The 20,691-nt window shown below is 35.5% G+C and overlaps 1 protein-coding gene across 1 annotated transcript in view; it reads left to right on the top strand.

Annotated features, from left to right (window-relative positions):
• Positions 1-19,943, top strand: part of LOC136040826 (probable E3 ubiquitin-protein ligase makorin-1) — a 236,682-nt gene extending 216,739 nt beyond the window's left edge. The window contains exons 7-8 of the mRNA XM_065725160.1: positions 8,619-8,778; positions 19,661-19,943. Of these exons, the coding sequence (XP_065581232.1) occupies positions 8,619-8,778; positions 19,661-19,789 (289 nt within the window). The 3' untranslated portion in view covers positions 19,790-19,943. The remainder of the gene's footprint in view (positions 1-8,618; positions 8,779-19,660) is intronic.
• The last annotated feature ends 748 nt before the right edge of the window (positions 19,944-20,691 follow it).

Below are 20,691 nucleotides of genomic sequence, written 5' to 3'. Positions count from 1 at the left end.
TATTGGCGACTCTGTCACATTGCCTCCCCCCTAAAATTGTGTGTATTGGCTCCCTTTTCACATTGGGCCCCCAAGATTTTGCTCTAGATCTGCCCCTGAGTACTGTAGCAACAAAATTGAACTTGGCGATGAGTATCTAATGAATTTTAAAAATAAATCGATACTTTTTTCTCAGAAAGCCTTTCACACTTGATGAGAGCTTTCATCTCTATCTCCATTCCACATTTTTTATTTTTTAATAGTTTGCTTGCGATGAGTGTGATGATTTTAGACAGTGATTATAAAGGTCTATGTATTTTCATGTTGGCCTAGTGTGAAAGGACTTATTTATGCGTAAAAGGTTTTATATTATGCAGTTTGAACATTTAGCATAGAAAATTACGTGCATAGTGTGAACGTCGCATAAAGGTTGTAATAAAATTGCAGCCGTATAATTCAAAGGCTTGAAATTTTCTGAATGGCATTTTCCCCTATAGAGGTTGGAAATTAGATTTATATTTTTTTTCTCAGTAAACTAAATTGTATTTTTTTTCATAAATATGTAATGAGCCAACTTGTTGATAACTTTAGAGTTCAGAATCAGGCCGGATTATCTGTTGGTTTCTAGTAACTAAATTGATAACGCAAATTGATTTAATAGTTTACTATGTATTACTTTTATCTATTATTTCTTGCAAGAGTGAAACAGAAATAGCTAAATTTTTAAACAACCTCTTTTAAAAGATTATTTCTTAATTCGCCTTGTTATTACATTAGGTTTGGATTTTATGTATGTGTTTATTGTCAATGAAATCTAAACGTGACGACAATTTGCTGATGTCAAAGTGTTACCGTGTTATCATTTCGTTCAGTAACATCGATTTTATGTTCAATAATTTTATACCATAGACAAGGGAATAGCAGAATAATACGCATAGTGATTAGTATAAGGGTGTATGTACTATCGCACTTTGTGTACACCTGAACCACGAAGGTAGGATCAAAGGCATAGACAAAAAAAAAATTCGAGGAGTACTTTGGCATTGTTGGATAGCTGGATTGCCAAACCGCCCATTCGCAAGGAATTTTACTTAATACCAAGATTTAGCTAGTGCTAATTTGAGCCAATCAGGTTTTTCGTGGAATTGGTTGATTGGCTGGAAAATTCTATGAAAAATTCGGATTGACTCAAATTAGTGTTAGCGAAATCTTGATGTTACTAGAATTTCATTGTAAATGGACCTAAACATTAACTCAAAAAAGCAAATGTTGATAGAACAATGTAAAAGGAAATGTATTGCCAGTTCTGTATGTAATAATCTTTCTCTTAAGAAATAATGTTTCATCTTTGTTCTTTTTAAAAAAGGGGAGGGCCATTGTGGCTACTAAACCTGTTGTGTAAAACGCTCGACTGCCTCTTTCTCACTGGAACTACTTGGCATTTATTTTAATACTGCGTTTTACCCACCCCCTCCTGATGTCTCGAGACCTGCGGGTTCTTTCCGTCTCCATCATTTTTTAATTATAGGGTTTTTAGTCCTGGATCTATCCTTACATGTATAAAAGGGCTGGCATGGCACAAAGTTCACAATGGATGCAGTCCAACAAATGTAACTATTGTAATTTAGCATCTTGAATTCTATCCATATAAAATATCAGGCAGAAAAAAAAGAAACCACTTAGCGTATCTGTCAACTGATTAATTGCTCCCTTTTTGCTGCTTAAAACGACACACGTCCAGCCACTTTTTGGCGGTTTGGAAGATAAAAAAAATGATGAAGATAAGACTTATTGATGAAGATTCCACGCATGCTTTCATCTGTCCACGCTGTCAAGCGATTACGAATAATAGAAGTTTTTGTTGCCGTTTTATCCAACAATCAATTATTTGCTGCTAAAAGTTCAGTTAGTATTGAATTCAATGCGCATGCTACAAGGTAAATCAAGACTACAGGGCTGGTCTTAGTTATACTGATCAGAGGCAGCGCTATTGCGTTGCCCATAAAGAGCTATATCCCTTCACTTTACTATTTTACCCGGTCACTTTGTATATAAGGGGTGACCGTAGAAACTTGATAGGGGGCTCATTTGATTGAAAGCTGAAAGTTCGGAATTCTTTTTATTAATAAATTGTCTAGACTTGTACTTATTTAAACAAAGAAACAACAACAATAAAATAGAACATGAAAAGAATAATGAATAATGGGCTAATGATATAGAAGATACTTGTGTCTTACAGCCACCACACTCAACATCTTTTATCGCGAACATGAGACAATAACGGGTTTTCATGTTCTTTATGCCATACAATATTCGCTTTGGCTGGGTGGGAAACTGCATTGTAGCTATATTTTAATTAAATATTTATTTGGTACTTTGGTTAGGCTTTGTTAGTTTAGGTTACGTATTTAATATAATGCGGTCTGGGAGTCTCCCCCCACTCTTCCTTAACTTAATTCCTTGTAATTTTCATAATTTTGTTGATAAAGTATTATGTTTTCGTCATATTTTGTTTATTTCAATAGCATTAAGCAAACTTCACTTATCGACAGAACTTGAGTGTGGTGACTATAAGACACAAGTACCTTATAAAAATAATATAATTTAATAAAATAGTGAACTGAAGGCGTGTATAAGCGAGGGCGTCAACAGGACGATTCAGCCCTGTATAAGACCAAAAGTTACGTAGATTTTTGATCCATACGAATAAAATCCCCTTTCCCAAGCACCCAAACTTATTTAGTAAAAGACTATTTAATACATTTGCAGGTCAGATGTATTGGCGATAGAATGTTTAGAGTGATAACTCCCCAGACCATAAATTCGTTAATTTGTTTCGATGTATTTGGCGACAAAATTTTATTAGCCTCAAATGCACATCAGGTATAAGTGAAAATTACCGAGCCATTGGGTGGTAGATTATAGCGTCTGAGACAAATTTTGGAACTGGAAATTTTGGTTGATTTGCCTAGGATTGATCGCATTAGACTGGTTACTTCCGTGGGAGCAGACCAGGGAAGTGACCTCAAAATCAGAAGTAATGATATTCGTTTAAAATTTATTAGGCAGGTACTACAGCCAAGCAGACTCCGTCCAAGAAATTCTAGAAGATTGACATTTACGTTCCTGTGCAATCAGGCTTCAAAGTTTCATAGTTTAAGGAATCTTCGACTTTAAACTTAGTAGCCTGGTAACCCCTGGCCAATTGAACCGGCGGTCTGAGATTTTTGGGAACGGTCGCTTTTAATCTTATCTATTTGAGTGCGAAAGGTAGCTTAAGCTCGGGAGTTGATTGTATCTCTGAAAATTCGTCCCCTCTCCCTCTTAGTCGCAAGGTACTTGCTCTGTAAGTTTCAAGAGGATCTGAACATTTTCATTCCAAGGTTGGAGAATGGATGTACTGCTATGCATCGTCGTTTTGCATGCGACAGTAAAGAGAAGAACTAAGAAAAACAATTGAAAAAAAAACCAGCGAGTATGATTTTCTGCCAGTTGATAAAACAAAAAGATAAAGCAGGTATATCGGCAGACACGTCCGCTAAGCCATCCTCAGCGCTAAATGAAAAACTAAGCTTTTGAAGTAACTCGAAGAGAAAGAACAAAACGACTGACGAAAAAAGCCGTGAATAAAAAATCATGCGAAAATCGGGGGAAAAGGTTTTATTCACTGGCTGAACATCGCCCTCGTTGAGTATTTTGTCTCTTAATTATTTTCTTTTGTTCATTGCTGTTTCTTGTCGTATGTCTTTATAGCCAGTGTGAGACTTGCTTTGGTAAGGGCTTAGTCTATCAAATGGTGCTCACAATATAAGAACCATTCTTATGCTATTCACGCAAAGTCAGTGGTTGTACAAAAATGGCTTATCTCCAAGTCCAGGAATATAAAAGGTCCATTATCGGAGTCACAGAAGACTGTGACTCCGAATCACAGACAATCCAGAACATTGTGTTATAGGTTTCTAGCTCATTGGTGAAAAAAAAGTCTGCCTTGCTGCTGAGAATTTTTTGCGGTGGGACAATGTTGAAGGGTCACGGGTCTATAATGTACCAAGGCACGTACCCATTATTTTGTTTAGGAGGAGGGGGCTAATATAAAGAAAATTCTGCGGGAATAGTAAAAAAATAACTGTCATTTGCTAGTTTCAATCATCAGTACCCAGATTTCGAGGACCTGGTCCCCGAACTCCTCCCTCCTTCCCTGCTTCAGTCCCATGTTGTAACTGCAATTATATAGATTGAAAGTTCTGCCATGATTCGAGTTCAATCCAGGTGCGATTAACATACCCATCTTTTTGTTAAAAACTCAACGGGGTGAGCGGGGTGTCGAAGGAACCATGGGCCCAATTTTTGCATCTTATCATGAAGATTGAAAAGCAATGCATATTGTTGATTTAAACGAAGGACCATCTATCTACATGTGTACTAAAAAGTTGCTGGCGAGGAGCAGGTGCATCTTGGATCTGGCTCGTTTTTGCCCTGATCCAGAAGTCTCCTTTTTTTTTCATTGAGTCAGGACTCGGCTTGTTTTTACACAAGTCCATTGTCCGATTTTTTTTTCAATGTGCCTCACAATAATGAATTTCTTGGCCCCGCAAAATTTTTGAAGCGTCGAATCCTGTTAACGAATCATTGTGTGATGAAAGTGATGGCATATGCTTTGATTAGCCTGTCAAAGATTTTAGAAATCTTGCTGTGCTCGTTCAAAAGCTGATCACTTTTTTCTCGTATGCTAACTTTCCAGTACACTACTACGCAGGGAGCGAAGGATAAACTACAAATCTATTTTTATTTTTTGTAATGAGACAAATTTCGAAGTTTATGCGGTTCGAGTGCATTCCCCTGTCTCAGTCTCAAATGCAGAAAACGAAATGACAAAAAAAGTTTTGCGGACGCGTGGGAAAATCCTTCTTATTCTGATCTCTACGTTTGTCATTTTAATTATTATAAGAAAATATGTTTGTGACGAGGCAAGGGAACCGTCATACATCTTAAGCATTTGTAGAATTTAGTCGAACTTCAGTCAAAAAGTGGCATATGTCTGCTGGCCTACGAGAAACAGCTTTACAATCAAAAATAAAAATATGACTCAACAAAACGAATCCTTGGTGGAACAACTTCACTCGATAATCACCTTTGATGTAGACTATAAAATACCGCTGTGCAGGGATGTCAATAAGGGGGGGGGGTATTTTTACCCTCTTGATTCCTCCCTAGATTATGAAAATACATTTTTGTCATAAAGAATGCCTTTTTTAGTATGTTCATTGAAAAATTGAGAAAAAAAACAAACAAATTGCCCCCCCCCCCTAGATTTTAAAAAATATATGCCCCTACATTTTGTGAGTTGGCGTCACTGTGCCTAACATATTATACAATCTGGTTCAAGAACAAGCAAAACTTTCTTTTTTATTCCCAGGCAAGAACTTATGTGTAGCTTTCCAAAAATGATGTCATGTTCATCATCGACCCCGAGGTACACACTTTCCGAAAAAACCGCAGAGATGAGACCGCTATTACTTTCGTGCAATAAACCAAATTCTGTGGTATAGGAACAAAAATAAAAACAGAAGAGTTAAAATACTGCTACGCAACATAGCCAGTCCTACTCCGGCTGCAAATGCAATTTTTGTATTCATAATGGGGTGCAAATATTGCTTTTGTATCCTGAGGAGGCCTAGTTTATGTTGACATTAACTTCTGAATTAGAGGAACTGTCAATGAATAGGGGCGGGTCCGAGGGTTGTTTAGGGACACGATTCCCCACTCCCTGGAAGTCTTAAGTAATTACGGGGGTGGATATCAAAAATATTAATGAGGGAACCGAATTTACGTTATTTCCCCTCCGACACGGTAATTCTATAGCTGCCTCATTGTTAATGGAGGGGACCGAAAACGAACAGAAATTATCACAAACAGGAGTAAGGTTAACGCCCCTTGAACGTTTTTCAAGGCTCATGGTGATCGCCCCCCCCTTATAATTGAAATAACTCGTAGTTAATTTCTTTCAGAAGCTATTTATCTCATTAGTTCTTCAACAATAGATGATACATATTTTTGTTTTCTGTTTATGTGTTTAAATAAGGAAATTTTGAAAAAATCTTGGGGCTTTCATTTTCAGTTATGTTCACATTTTTATGTTTGCTTCTCATTTAAACGTACAAATCAAATATATTAATAAGATTCTCCCATACATTAGGAGGTTTAAAATTTCTAACCGAATATGATTGTTTGTCCATGGAACCGCTATTTCTTGTATTTCGTATCTTAAAGCATAATTTTCTCATTCCAAAAATCGTTGGATGAAATGATTCCTGCCAGCTAAAGCTTTGAAGTGTAAGATGGATGCCTGATACCCCCTTTACTAAGAAAAGTATAAGAAAAAAGAACAGGGTTTGGCCACTTTAGAAAACATAGAAAATGGCAGATATCTCGGGTTAATATTCACAGTCCATTTTCAGCCCAAAGGAAAGTAATTAACTCCTTAAAAACCTCTTTAATCAAAACAAACACTTTTATCTACTTGCTGTGGCCCAAAGTGGCCAAACTTACCGGTTTCTTTTAATATATTTATTTATTATGTCTCGCCAATTTGTTTACGAATGTATCTTACCATTGAAATTAATTCAAAATTAACATTCACTCCTGTTAATTAGCCTACGATTTAGGGTTAAAAACAGCAATTATTTGTTTCTTGATTTACCACCATTTTAGATATATTGATACGGCGGGTTTAATTTTTATAATTTAGTAGTTGTTTATGATTTAAAACGCTATTGCTATTTCTTGAAATGAGATTTTTCTGAATAATAAATATTATTTTTGTAATAAAAATTCAAAATTAAATCTGTCTTCGGTATCTCCTTTTTCTGGGGGCTAAGGATATCTGTCATATTTTGACCCCCCCCCCCCTCTCCCGCCTCACCCTTTAGATCCGGAACTGCTTGCTGCCAAGCGCCGTACTATTGAACTGAATTGTGTTTTGAAATTTTTATAACATTAAAGAGGCCTCTTAGGAGGACCTAAAAAAACACGAAAATTTATTTTAAGAATCTTTAGGTGAAAATCAACCAATCCATCTGGATGAGTTTTCACACTGCGGTAGGTTGCAACGGCAAAGTGGTTGTCATGTATTATAACAGCTTTCTCATTTCAGCAAGATGAATTTAAGAGCTCCCTGTTGCGAGAATAATCGCAGTTATAGATATATCTGCATACTCAAAATATAAATTCTCCGACATGTCTATAACGCATACAAAGTGTTTTTTTGTTCTTTTTTGCTTTCAATATTCTTAATGGCAAAATCCTATATTTGTGCGGTCATATAATTGCTCTCCTATCAGTTCAGGGTGTAATTTTTTGTAATCGTTTGTCTTGCTTACGAAGCACATGTAAATTGTATAAGGCATAGTGCGTTAATTCTGGCCACCAACCGCGCCGTGACGCAAATGTGGAAGTCATATGATCATAATGGTTTTTGTATTCTTGCTTCCTTGAATAACCTTTGCCTTATTTACGGCTTTGATCCCGATTGTGTGTATAATAATTTTATTTTTAATGTTTTGAAGGAATTGTCATACCTGCTTATAATACAAAATTCTGGTACTTACGTGTTATAGCGACCACACTTTGTTCTTAATCTGTAATGAAACCGGTTTTTCTTAGTCCACTCTGAGATAGTCAGCTTAGCCTAAGTGAAATAAACTACTATGCAGATATATCTCAGTTAAATATTTAATATATAGAGGTGGCTATGTTAGGTTAAGTATTTAATATAATGCGTTCTGGGTGCCATCCTTTCCATAATTCTCTGTTGTATTTTCCATAATTTTGTTACTAAAGTGTAATATTTTCATCATATTTTGGTATATTTCATTATGATTAACCTAACTTCACTTCTTTGGTAGGGTCGCTATAACACGCAAGTACCAAAAATCTGTAGAGATTTGAAAATCTCTCTCTCTGTTTCTCTGCTTCTTTCTCTCTTCTAATCAATTTACTTTTTTTACGTTGACTTTTACTTTGACTTTACTTAGTATAATAAACAAAGATATAAGCCATTATAAATATAAATCACTAGGCTAGGGGAAAAATTTTTGCCGCGGCATAGCGATTACCTACGTAAGCATTCCTAAAAACATCCTAAAGTAATAAATTAAAAAAAAAATAAAAACTTGCCTTCTCCCTAACAACCCCATAGCCTCAACTACCATCCAAATACAACTCCAGCAACCCACTACCCCTTCCATCCACTCTCGCCAGGCCTACAACCCACTCACCATCCTCCCTTAAAAAACTAAAAATAACTAAAAAAAAATAACAATTGAAATTAATTTGTTTAATCATAAGAAGCTTGTTCAGCTTAATTTTTTTACTCCCTATCAAAGAAAAATAGGTGGAAAAGATTAATCTAGAAAAACTTCCCTTCTGGATCTCAACTTCAAGATTTTATTTTGGCCTATTTAATTAAATAAAGTATCGTTCTTCTGATTGAGGGAGTGTACTTTCAACACTATAATATTCACGCTGATGATTTCTTCTTATCACTGATTAAAGTAAGGAGTAACACTGAAACTTAAAACGAAATATCTTCCTTGTAGTGAACTTGTCAAGTTTGTCACGTTCTTCTTCCTTTTTTATAGCAGTAAAGCTTGTCGGTACTACAAAGAGGGAAGAGGCGAATGTCCATTTGGCAACAAGTGTTTTTACCTTCATGCCCTTCCCGATGGTAAGAAAATTGACGTCGGGCCCCCCAGGCAGATTCGACGGGAAAATGCAGATGGTGAAGCGGAAATAGTTGAGGTAATATCCGTTGAACAGTCTGGATTTGTAGACGTCACTTCTGGTAGGGCTTGAAGTGAAATTATGGCAATTCTATTTCGTTCAATTTGACTTAGAATCAACGGTATTAAACGCTATAAATATGAATCAAGACAGGTCTGATCCATTTGGGGGGGGGGGGGGGTTCAAAGGATTGAATTGGACCAATAGGCTACTTTTTGTTTCCCGGAAGGGTGGATCTTTAGAGAATCTTTAGGATAGGTGAAGTTCCCATTATCTTCCCTCCCTTGTGCTTAGGCACGGTTTTTATGATTAAAATCATGGACTCAGTCTAAGTTGAGGTTTATGAATTTTCTTTTCTGGTGTATATGTGTGTACGTGTAGCCCACAATAAATATTATGATCCAAGATTATAGAGAGCCAAATAAATACATCTTTAGGTTCAAATTTTCTGAGAATTCCTTCAAACAATGCGTAAAGGGAGGTAGATGGCTCTTATCCCCACCTCCCAATCGGATGCATGAGTGGTCAGGCTCTCGTATTCAGGATGCAAGTGAAACTTCATGTACGCCTATTCATAATTGAGAGGAAATATAAATATCAAATTTGAGAAGATATTGAGCAGGGGTGGATCAGAGGAAGGGGTAACGTGGACCTCCAAGATTTTTCTGGTGCCCTCACTTGTTATTGTTTTTCTCCTTTTTACCCCTTTTTAAGTAAACTTTTTAAGTCAATTCGATCAAGTATTGTCGCCCTTGTCAAATTATCCCCCCCCAAGATTTTGGTCTAGATCCGCCTTTGATATTGAGTGAAGGAGCAGTTTGATCAAACATGATTAAACACTTATCTTAGCTTAAACAGTCCTTGGTTACCTTCGCAAATGAACCACAACCAAAAACTTGAAATGGCTAGTATGAATTTTCTTAAAAATTCCTGTTTTGATGATTTTTAATTTAGATGTTATTTCAGATTTGATCTCTTGATCAATTGAATTTTTTTTTTGACAAGCTTTTATTCGTGCAAAGATTGCAAATATGTAAGATCAAATTTTCGTTTTTAATATTTCTGAACTTACTGTTTTATGAAAAATACATACTGGACTGGCGTCAATTCACTAAACTTTAAAGGGGTGAGGGTAAAATTTATTTTTCAATATTTGGGGAGATTTATAGCTCTTTAAATTGTGCTATTGCTCCACAGTTACAGCTTTCCTGGAGTGAAATCGGGAGTACTTTTTAAATAATGTGTTTTAGAAAATTTGTCGCTTTTCACTGGCTTATTATTACACCCAGAACCTATACGGTTTTAGAAAGGCTCTTCACCACCTTGGGGATGTCCGTCATTGGAGAGACGGGTTTAACTGACGCCTTAGTTTGCTTGAATCTGTTATTATACAGTGCTCTATTGTATATAGTGCCGTTTAAGAAAATTGTTCATAATTTCGAACCTATGAATTTACATGATAAGCATCATGTTTCTCTGTTTCTATAATCACCCCGTGTACTTCTCTGTATGCAGACGTGCACGCTCAAAATTAAGGGCTAGGATAATAGGTCTGAGGCTTTTTTTTAAATTAAAAGTTTTTGAGATACCTTTTTTGAGAAGTTTTATTAAAGAAATTGAATACAAAGAAATTGCCCCCTCCTTAAATTAAAAAAAAACATTTCCCTCCTCCCCGACATTTTAATAAACTGGCCATTGTCAGGTGCCAATTGACACCCGTTTGGATAGTTAGACATTAGGTGTTTCTTTTCACTCAGTACATCTCTCATAATAAACAGAATAAAGAACAAAGACATACTCCCGGTACTCTATTATTCACCAACTAGCCTGCTGCTTTGAAAGCACAAACATAAGTTCGAAGACTCCTATTATTCTTGTTTTTGTTTTTTGTTTTTTTTTTACATGCTCCATTTTTGACATTTTTACCATAAGGAATGCAATGGGCTAGTGAAATACATATTTATAGCCATAATTGATGTTGGTGATGTATAGTGTTGTCTCTATGTACGTTTAAAACACTATCTTTAGTGAGCAAACTTCAGTAATTTATAGCTTCAGCTGCGCTAGTAGAGAGAAGAAAAAAAACAGACTAAGTCAAGAATACAGATCAACTGGGCGAATTAAAAACTTGCAAATTATTGCCAGAAAAACCGTTGGGTTAGGAATTTTATACGCGAAGTTTGCTTGTTTTAATGGCAGTACAGCAAAACTTTTTTGGCTAACAATTTTTTTTGGGGGGGGTGAAATCCTGTCCTTTTTTTCAGTTGATCAGTAATTATCTTGAAGAAGTGCTGCAAAAATGTAAATGATGCGCTTTTTAAAATCTTGAAAAGTAGTTGAGTTGGTCCATTCACAATGGGATTATAATAAGACCGACGTTTGACTAGCGCTAATTTGAGCCAATCAGAATTTTAGAAAAAAAAAATCCATTCAATCAGAAATCCCGTTAAAATTGTGATTGGCTCAAATTAGTGCCAGTCATTAGTAATCGGTATTAGTAGAATATCATTTTGAGTGAGCCTTTAGGCGAATGAAAGATGCCTAAATGCCGGTAATAAAACTTTTTTGAAAGTATATTTTCCCATCCCCTCCCTCTCTAAACGACGTTGTCCTTTGAAGCCGAAATTTGTTCTATTCCGTGAAATTTTCAGATAAGATCTACAGCATAAATGAGGCCCAAATAGAATGTTTTGAGCCTCATAACTTTGCTAAATCCTTATTTATGAGGTTTTAATGATTTTGGAAGAACGTGTCTTAAAATCCTACTCAGATCATCGGAATTGTGTTTTCAAAATCTAGAGTAAAAAAAAAGCATACTCAAACCAAAATGAAGAAAAAACACATTTTTTCAAAGCTTTGACAAGTCTTCTCTGCTATTTTATAAGCCTCATAAATTAGGGAAGAAGCAGAGTAAAGTATCTTAGAATTGTCTTTTCAAAGCACTATTTATGTTCTGAATTCATCTCTGAGAGATCTGATTTCCCAACTGTCCAAGGTAGCAAAAAGCCCGCTATCTAGAATTTTAATTTGGTTATGCCCTTGCTCAGTCTGTTTGGTTATTTTTTGTCATTTAAAAAAAAATTATTATTTTCATTTATCTTAAGGTTTAAGCTCCTTTTGCAAGCTTGGAAGTTGCAATTTTAAGCAATAAAGCAATTTTAAATCATTTTCAAAAAAAATTCAAGTAACATCATACTTCTGGTTCCGTTAATGGATAGATCTAAGGATAATGAACCCAGTAACCTATGTATCTTGTCCTTTTGGGGCAAGATACAGCTGTTCGCTAATCATAAAACCGCATTTTTCACAGGGAGGATAGTCCTTAAGCAGGAGAGTATGCGTAATTTGCAAATACTACATCCTGTTCTAGTAATCTGAATTTGAAAAAAAATTTCTTAGTAGAGATGCATAATTACTTTAGTTAGAGATTACCGAAGATTGTCCTTTTTGGCCGACCGTCTGTGGCTACACGGAAAGCAGGTCGTCCTTGTCTCGGTTGGGAGGATGTCATAAATAAAGATTTAAAGGAAATGGGAACTTCTTGGGAGGGTGTAAAGAGGGAGGCTTTAAATAGATTAGGTTGGAGGAGGAGCGTGCGTAGCTGTGTTGGCCTCAGGCGGCTTGGTGCTGCAGTGAGTTATTAGTAGTAGTAGTAGTAGATGCATAATTAAAAATACGTACGGTAGACAACAGAGTACATATTTTTTCTGGCACACGTCGCAGCGCCAGGTATGCCATGAGTTCCCAATTCTTTTACCCACTTTAGTAAATGCGCCTTTTACATCTGTTAGAACTTCGCGTGAAAGAATGATCTGCTTGCTTTAATTGAATAACACTTTACGAGAGTCGGTTGTAGACTGATCTGTATTCAGTCTACTGCCGTATATACTACCTGTTCAGTTGTTCCTGTTACCTGTTACGTGTTCAGTATAGGGTATATACTACCTGTATATATCCTATATCGGCTGTAGACTATATCGATATATACGATATATATCGATATATAGCTATAGACTATAAACTATATATAGACTATATCGGCTGTAGACTGTAGACTGTAGATAGAGTCGGCTGTAGATAGATATCCTGGCGTTGGGCAAAGCTGTTTTTAAACATTTTCCTTGCTATAAGATCCTAACAATATCATCGAAATTTCCTACAATCACGTGTCCCTCCAAGAGCATACTTCGTTTTAATTCTTTTCTTTTAATGTACAAGCTTTTATTGAAAATACTTGCTACTGCCTCAATTTTTTATGGATATTATACGGCAAATAGGGCTTCCATAATTTCACACAATGGCATATCTACGGTTTGAGAATGGTAGAGTTGAGGTGATTGCCTCTAATTTATGATTGCTGTTATTTTTATGTAAATGCAAGTAAAACCTTTATGAAAGCCAATTGTCGCCAAACCTCGGGGGTTGACAGGTTTTACGGTGCAGAGTTCGCTAATTAGCGAAAATTCCAAAAAAAACTTCAGTAGTGGATCCCTGATATCAACATTTTTCAAAAAAATATAAGATGTGTAACATTGTGTGATGCATCGTAAATATTTCTAAATGAAACAAAACATGTGTGTGAAACATGTGGTATAACCCGACAATAAAGTCCATGACGTGCAAATTAGTATCCCGAAACTTAATGGGTAATTAATTAATTAGTTACCTAGTGCCCTGTGCGTGCAGAACTTAATGACTAAAACTGTGATTTGAACGAGAATGTTATCTTGAAGAGATTATGGTAACTATCAAAGCAATTGAGCGAATTACTGGAATGACTCCTTGCGTCTTCCAAGTGTCTTTAAAGGGACATTCTAATTAATGTAAAACTGAACCACAAAATAAACCTAGAAAATTGAACAAAACTACTGTTGTAAAGAACTACTAACCCTGAATATCTGCACGTGGACATCCTATGTTCGATCCAGTTTCAAGGAGACTTTCAGTAGAATTGTCATTTGTGTGAGATGCTTTGAAACGTAATTTTCAATTTTTTTTTGTTGACCTGTCTCAGTCCCCGGTTAGAAGTTTTTTTTCTGTCTTCATACTCCTCTTGATGCATTATGTATGTACACAGGGTTTAAATATTTTTTTACTTTCATTAATTTTATATGTACTAGTTTAAAAAAAAGATAATAAAAAAAAAAAACGCTTTACCATGATATTGGGAATGAATATTGACCAACGAACTAAATGACTAGTGAGAAAGAGAAGGATTTATTGAAACAAACATATAAACAAAAAATTATTGCTACTTCCCCTAAAAAGCAAAGCTTGTCCGATAGTAGCAACGTTCCAATCTAAATACTTGGTTGTTGCATTTACGCTCTCCATTGCAAGATTATAACGGTTTCTTTCTTCACTACAACATTGAAACATTGAAAAATGCTCAAAGATTCTTTTTGTTATGCGTATTGGCATATATATCATGATTAGTTTAGTTTAATCACTCTGATGATCAGTAAGTTTTCGTTAGTTATTTTCTTCTTTAAATCTATTCCTTTTAAATAATAGAAAATCAATTGACAAATTACTTATTGACTGGCTAATTCAAAATATTGCTTTGGAAAACTAAATAGATTGCTTAAAAAATTACCAATTAACATTTTAAAATATTGATTTGCTAAATATTCGGTTGAAATGGAATCTGTAAGTACGATTAGCATTTTGATTTAAATGCAAACCCAACTGGCCTACCCTGACAAAACAAAGAATGAGATTTTTCACATCGGGTCTATGGCCAGTAAGAAGAAAAAGAAATGAAACGATCACAAGAACATTTTGTCTACGTCAAACATGGCGTCCTCAGCGTGGAGAAGAAAGAATTTAAAATAAAACTGCATAAAAAGTAGGAAAATGTAAAATTAAAGTCAATTATTTTATTGCTACATTTTTGGTATGGTGATTCTTATGTTAAACTGAAAATGCAGTTCATTCAGGTGCATATTTCTTCCCTGGGAGCGTGTTGGTGGGGAGAGGGAGATGGTTTATGGATAGTAAAATGCGTCTTTGTACAGTATTATTAATGTACACCAGAATCAATTATGGCTGTGGATATGATATATTTGACTAGCTCATAGCATTCCTTATGGTAAAAAAAAATGTCATGATTAAGTATGGCTGAAAAAAAAACAACATTAATGCTATCAAAGCAATATCAAATAGCTGATGTGCAGTGAATGATGCATGTTTGTTTTAGCCTACTAGCATGTTGGATATGAGGTCCTCTTTATTGTCTTAAAAGCTCGAAGAGATAAGCCGTCCACTCTCGCAGAATGTGATTTTAGAGATTTTATAATATTAAGCAGTTCATCGCTTGTACACAGATCAAAGGCTAATTCAAAACTGTCATCTCTATTATCACATATAATGTGTTCTTGAAGCAGTTGACATATATTTTTTTACGCTATTTTGCGCTTTGATACCAATAATAGAGGAAAAATTACCAAACATTTACAATTCCAGACTTATCATCAGGGGCGAACCCTTCAAGTTCTACTTCATTCCCTCCAATTTCAGCATTCCCACCGGTCACTTCATTTATCGATTTTCACGTTTTTTTTATATTTCCTCTACTATTTGGAAACTTCCTTTCATAATATTCGGCCACAGCTTTTCGATGTAATTTCTTTGCTAAATTGTGCTGTTTTTTCAGTAATTCATAGGATTTATCACTGTCATCTATATATCTTTGATAAAGCTCAATCCTTCGCTTTCTTTCTTCTAGTATTTTACTCGTTATAGATGGCTTATCCATGGGCACCTGTTTCTTCAATTTCATCACCTTGATGGGACACACACTGTCATAAATGAGTACAATAATAGACATTAGATTATCAAGTGCTCTCGTAGGGGATTGTTCTTCAGAAAACACGGGGGTCCAATAAATAACACTAACTTTCTTCACAAACTTTTGAACATTCTTTTTTTTCATTAACCTTGTCTTTAATTTCTGTTTATTTGGTCTGTGCAACTAACACTTCATATAACTCACCAATGGAAGATTGTCAGAATCAGGAAAAGCACAAATTCAGCATAACAAAGCTTCAACTCAGCAGAGCGAAAGAAAATATTTTCAATTAGGATTGCACTGTATAAACTTTTGCACAACTGACAAGCTATCAGGGTCTTCAAACAGTTCGTGGTAACGAACTGTAAGTAAGGAGCGACTCTGGTCAATAGCAACCGAAACTCCAAAAAATTGGAATTTTAATATCAATAGATACATCAAAAGAATCAGCTTATTTTGCTGATTCCAAATATATAAGATTCACTAAGTTTAGTGTTCCCCATCAAAAATTGTGAGCCTTAGAAAATTTGCCTGTTTTCTTACATAGGTGGAACACTCCTTAAAATTCAAGGAATCTTAATGAAAATCACCCCATCATATTCAGCGTACCAGAAAATCTCACTGTAGAAGTTTCAAGCTCCAATCGGTGAAAATGAGGAATTTTGCCATTTTTGCCAGAAGACAGAGCACGGATGCATGTTTATTTGTTTACTGTTTTTTTTTTTTTTTTTTTTTTTTTTTTTTTCATGGGGTGATCATATTGAAATAATGGTCCTAGAAGGTTGGGAGACGGAGCATCCGAACGGAAATTAAAAGTTGTAGTGCCTTTTTAAGCGATCAAAAAAATTGAAGAGCAACTGGGCCCCTCCCACGCCTATTTGTCACCAAAACTATCTGATCAAAATTTTGATATTTCCATTTATTTCCATGTTGTAATTTAGACAAAAATGTCTAAATTAAACTATTCCATTTTAATTCAACTGAATTAAAATGGAATAGTTGTGGTCATCAAGCCATGGCTAATTGTAGAAAAAGCCGAGACAGATAGTCCAATTGAGTTAGAAGCAAACTTGGCATTAATCCCCCCCCTTACTAGGATCGTATAAAAATGATATTAGTTGATTTGACAGTCGGTTGGTACGTCCATGATTTACATGACAGGGTGTACAGGATGTACATGGGGATATACATGTGCTTGTTTTATGTCCCTGAAGCTCCTTAATGTAGGTCTGATAAGTGATTACCAAGTGGCAGTATTTGTGGTTCAGTGTATGAATGGTATAACTCCTGATATTTTTAAGAGTTTTTACCAAATTAGTAGTGACCTGCATAATCATGGAACTTGGCAAAGTAATAATATAGTTGTGGATCCAGGTAGCGTCGGGGTACCAGGTCTTCATTTCAATGAAATACCTGGGTCCACCTGTATGGAGTGAGCTACCATTGAGCGTTAAGGCGGCAGAACACGCACCTCCGCTTAAAAAGAATTGAAGAGATTATTTGGGGGGGATTTTTGAATGTTATTATGGCTGGTAGGTACGTGGGTAGGAGAGGAAAAGGATCTGGGGAGGTAAGGGTGGGCTGGGAAGGTAAGGGTGGGCAGGGGATAAGGTGAGGTTGGGCGGGTAGGGTGGGGGGAGGGGGAGTTGAGTATTGAAGGATGATGGAGACTGGATTTGCTATTATTATTTTTTTTATATTTTTATTTATCTTTTATTATTTTAATTCAGCTATTTATTTAATTACCTATTTTTTCGTATATGTTGGCTATAGTTGTTTTTTTTTTTGGTTTATTCATAATAGTTTTAATTGAATAGTTGAGCTAATTGGTAAGTAGTTACGCGGACTTTCGTGCGATCGAAAGCCTTCCTAGGTTTTCTCCAGCGCGAAATTATTGTTCCATTTATTTATTTGTTTTTGAATATGGAATAATAAACTTATAAATAACAAACTTATGAGCTTACATTGGATGAAGAAGGTGCATGTGATGAGTTGTCTGAAACTACATCTGATATGAAGGCAGCACTAGAGACATAGTTTATACTTCATTTTGTTTAGCTAGTTCTTGTAACTGATGCTTTTTCAGCTAAGAAGAAGCTCTTGTCGAACTACAAGACATCCTCAGGAGATTGAGAACGTGTAGCTCAATATTAATTTTAAAGCTGGTCCAAAACAAAGCCAGGAGCTTGCAGTACTGTTGCTTAGATCTTAGAACAAAATAAGTAAAGTTGAGCAGTTTGCAAAGAAATGGAAAGGGCTTTATAGTACAAGTCGGTAGAAAAGGTGGCTCTAGTAATTTATGAGTGTTGTATTCAAGGAACTTTAGACACCATGGATGCATCATTAGCTACAAACTAATGTTTTTTGTTAACCTGTTTTTTTCCGTTTCTGCTTTTTTTTTTATTTAGCCAAGTGCTTGCGTTTATGCTATTGTTAAAGCTTGCTACCCTGGGGGATTGAAAGGTCTTCATGCTTCGGTTACCTCCTTCACCTTTGTGTAACCAATGCTCTCAAGTTTAGGAGAGAAATTGATGTAGAGCAAGTTGTTGCAAGTGAAACCGATGACAATGATGATGAACTGGAAGAAAGTTCAAGTAGAGAGCAAGAGATTGATGCAGATAAAGATGATCTACCTGATGTCATAAATGAGAATGTTGCTAATACCGCGTCTGATATGGATGACTCTCTTGTAACTAATGCTTTTTCAGTTAAGAAGAAGCTCTAGTCGAACTATAAGACATCCTCGGCAGATTGAGAACGTGTAGCTCAATATCAATTTTAAAGCTGGTCCAAAACAGAGCCAGAAGCTCGCAGTACTGTTACCTTAGATCTTAGAACAAAATAAGTAAGGCTGGGCAGTTTGCAAAGAAACGAGAAGGGCTTTATAGAACAAGTTGGGAGAAAAGTGGCTCTAGTGGTTTATCAGAGTCTGTATTCAACGAATTTTAGACACCGTGGATGCATCAGTGGCTGCAACCTAGTAAAGAGCAAATCTAGGCCTATAGTAACTGAAAATAAAAAAATTATTTTTAGAAAAGCCATTTAAGCAAAAAATTATTTGATGCTGATTGAGCAATGTTAATTATTACCTCCATTAAACTCCAATGTTAATCTTAGCACAAAAACGAATTTCCCTTATTTTCGAAAAAGAATCTCTCAAAAATGGCATTGGATAGAAATTAAAAGTACACCATTGAAATCGCCATGGTCTAAAACCCCTAAACGGATGTATACAGTCCCCACCCCAAAAACCAAAGAAACTCGTATTTTAGTATGGATAGTGCAAGCAATCCAATGTGCAAAGAATCGCCTCTGCAGTCGGGGTCGTATTGTATGCGCATGTAGTTGAATAAAATAAGATGGATTAGTGGTTTTGGAATGATTTCAAGGTGGTTTCTTTATGCAAGCTTGGGAACTACAGCGTATAACTCGCCCAGTATAGATGACAGAGTGCAACATCTTAAAAAAGAGGAAGATAAACAGCTGTTAAAACAGCTGTTTTTTTTTATAAAAACAGCCGTTTTCTGTTTTTTCCAAAAAACAAAACATAAGCAGAAACAGGTCACCCATTTTTGACGGACTTGTTTCTATTTTTTTTCTTTTTTTTTCTTATGCTTTTTTTCCGAAAAACAGAAACAGTACCGATGCTTAGTTGATACATCAGATTCCGTAGAGTTATTAAATCTAACTAAAATCTTACTCGCAGGGATATACGATTCATGATGTTTCCAAATACAATCAAATGAGTGAGATACTGAAAATGCGTTATTTTATAGCCTTTCCTCATATATCAGCATCAATTAATAAATATACAGGCGTAAAATTTTGTGTGTTTTTCATGTAACATGAAAATTGGGCAAATTATGAATGTTTCGAATTTAAATCAGGCTGGAGTTTCTGGCTTACTAGAAGAGGTAGTGCAATAATAACATATTCTATTAAATAGATTTCTCTTTTGGTAGATGCAAACCTGTATTTGGTTTTTAACTGTGAGTTTCGTTTTTTTTTAATGGAATTGTTTTTTTCTTTTTTTTCTCTGTTTATTGCGTTTGCAGTTTCGTTTGCTTCTTTTTTTCCAGTACATATTTTTAAACATATTTTTTATTTCAGTACCTCTTTTGGGATTTTCTGGAAGAGAGAGATAACCATTTTCTGCTCCTTGAGCTGTTTGAAGGACAAATACTTGACTCCTCTGACGACGACAGCGTTGATTGGGACGATTGGGCTAGTTCTTTTTAATCTCTATTATTTTAAAATTAGGGTTGATTGTGATTTTATTTCTTATTTTACTTTTGGCAAGTATTGCTGAAAAACTATTGCGCAATAGATAAAACGATATTAATCACTTAAATTCTGTAGACTTTATCAAAATAAATTTATGTTATTTTCTAAACTGTGTGTTGTGATGAATTTGATGATTGCTTGGACTGGAAAATGCAGGGTAGATCTTACACTTCTTTCGAAAATGAGTACGAAAGAGTTCTTCAGTCAATGTTTATCCACTGATATCACTTTCTGTGATTTTTTTTTTTTTTTTTTTTTTTTTTTTTTTTTTTTTTTTTTTTTTTTTTTTTTTTTTTTTTTTACTGAAACGACAAGGTAGCATGTCACCTCGCAAATTTCACCTCAGACCTCTGACTACAAGGGGAATGATCGTATTCCTAAACAAATGATGTTTTTTTCCAATAAAATGGTAATTATTTAAGCCTTTTACCCAATGTTTACCATTTGCCATTTCTCAGGCCGTGGAAAAAGTCCCTGGGGTCTAGCTCACAAATATATTCCCTTCGACGACTTCGGATTAGTGTCTGACCGGTTGGGTGGTACGTCTGTTTGGCTGAGGCTTCAGCAGACAGGCCCTCATGGTACCGTTTTCGTTTGTTCATGGTGCTTCGAGATACCGACTGCTCCGTCTCAGTAAATTATCTTAGTTGCTCACCCGTTGAAATAGATAATGGTGTCAGACACGGCCCCAGCCATGTCTGATACCACTATCTCACCACCGCATTGTCAACAGTGATTCATAATTCGCAGATGATATGCCCTGGTATGTTCCTCTGGAAGCCAAACCTGAAGAACCTCTGGTTACACTGATGGAAGAAGTGTTGAATTTTCAAATGAAAATTTGCTGGTAAAACACT

Source organism: Artemia franciscana, chromosome 21, assembly GCF_032884065.1.
Source record: "Artemia franciscana chromosome 21, ASM3288406v1, whole genome shotgun sequence".
NCBI classification, from domain to species: domain Eukaryota; kingdom Metazoa; phylum Arthropoda; class Branchiopoda; order Anostraca; family Artemiidae; genus Artemia; species Artemia franciscana.
The sequence above is the reverse complement of the archived record's forward strand: the minus strand, read 5'-3'. Positions and strand labels throughout refer to the sequence as shown.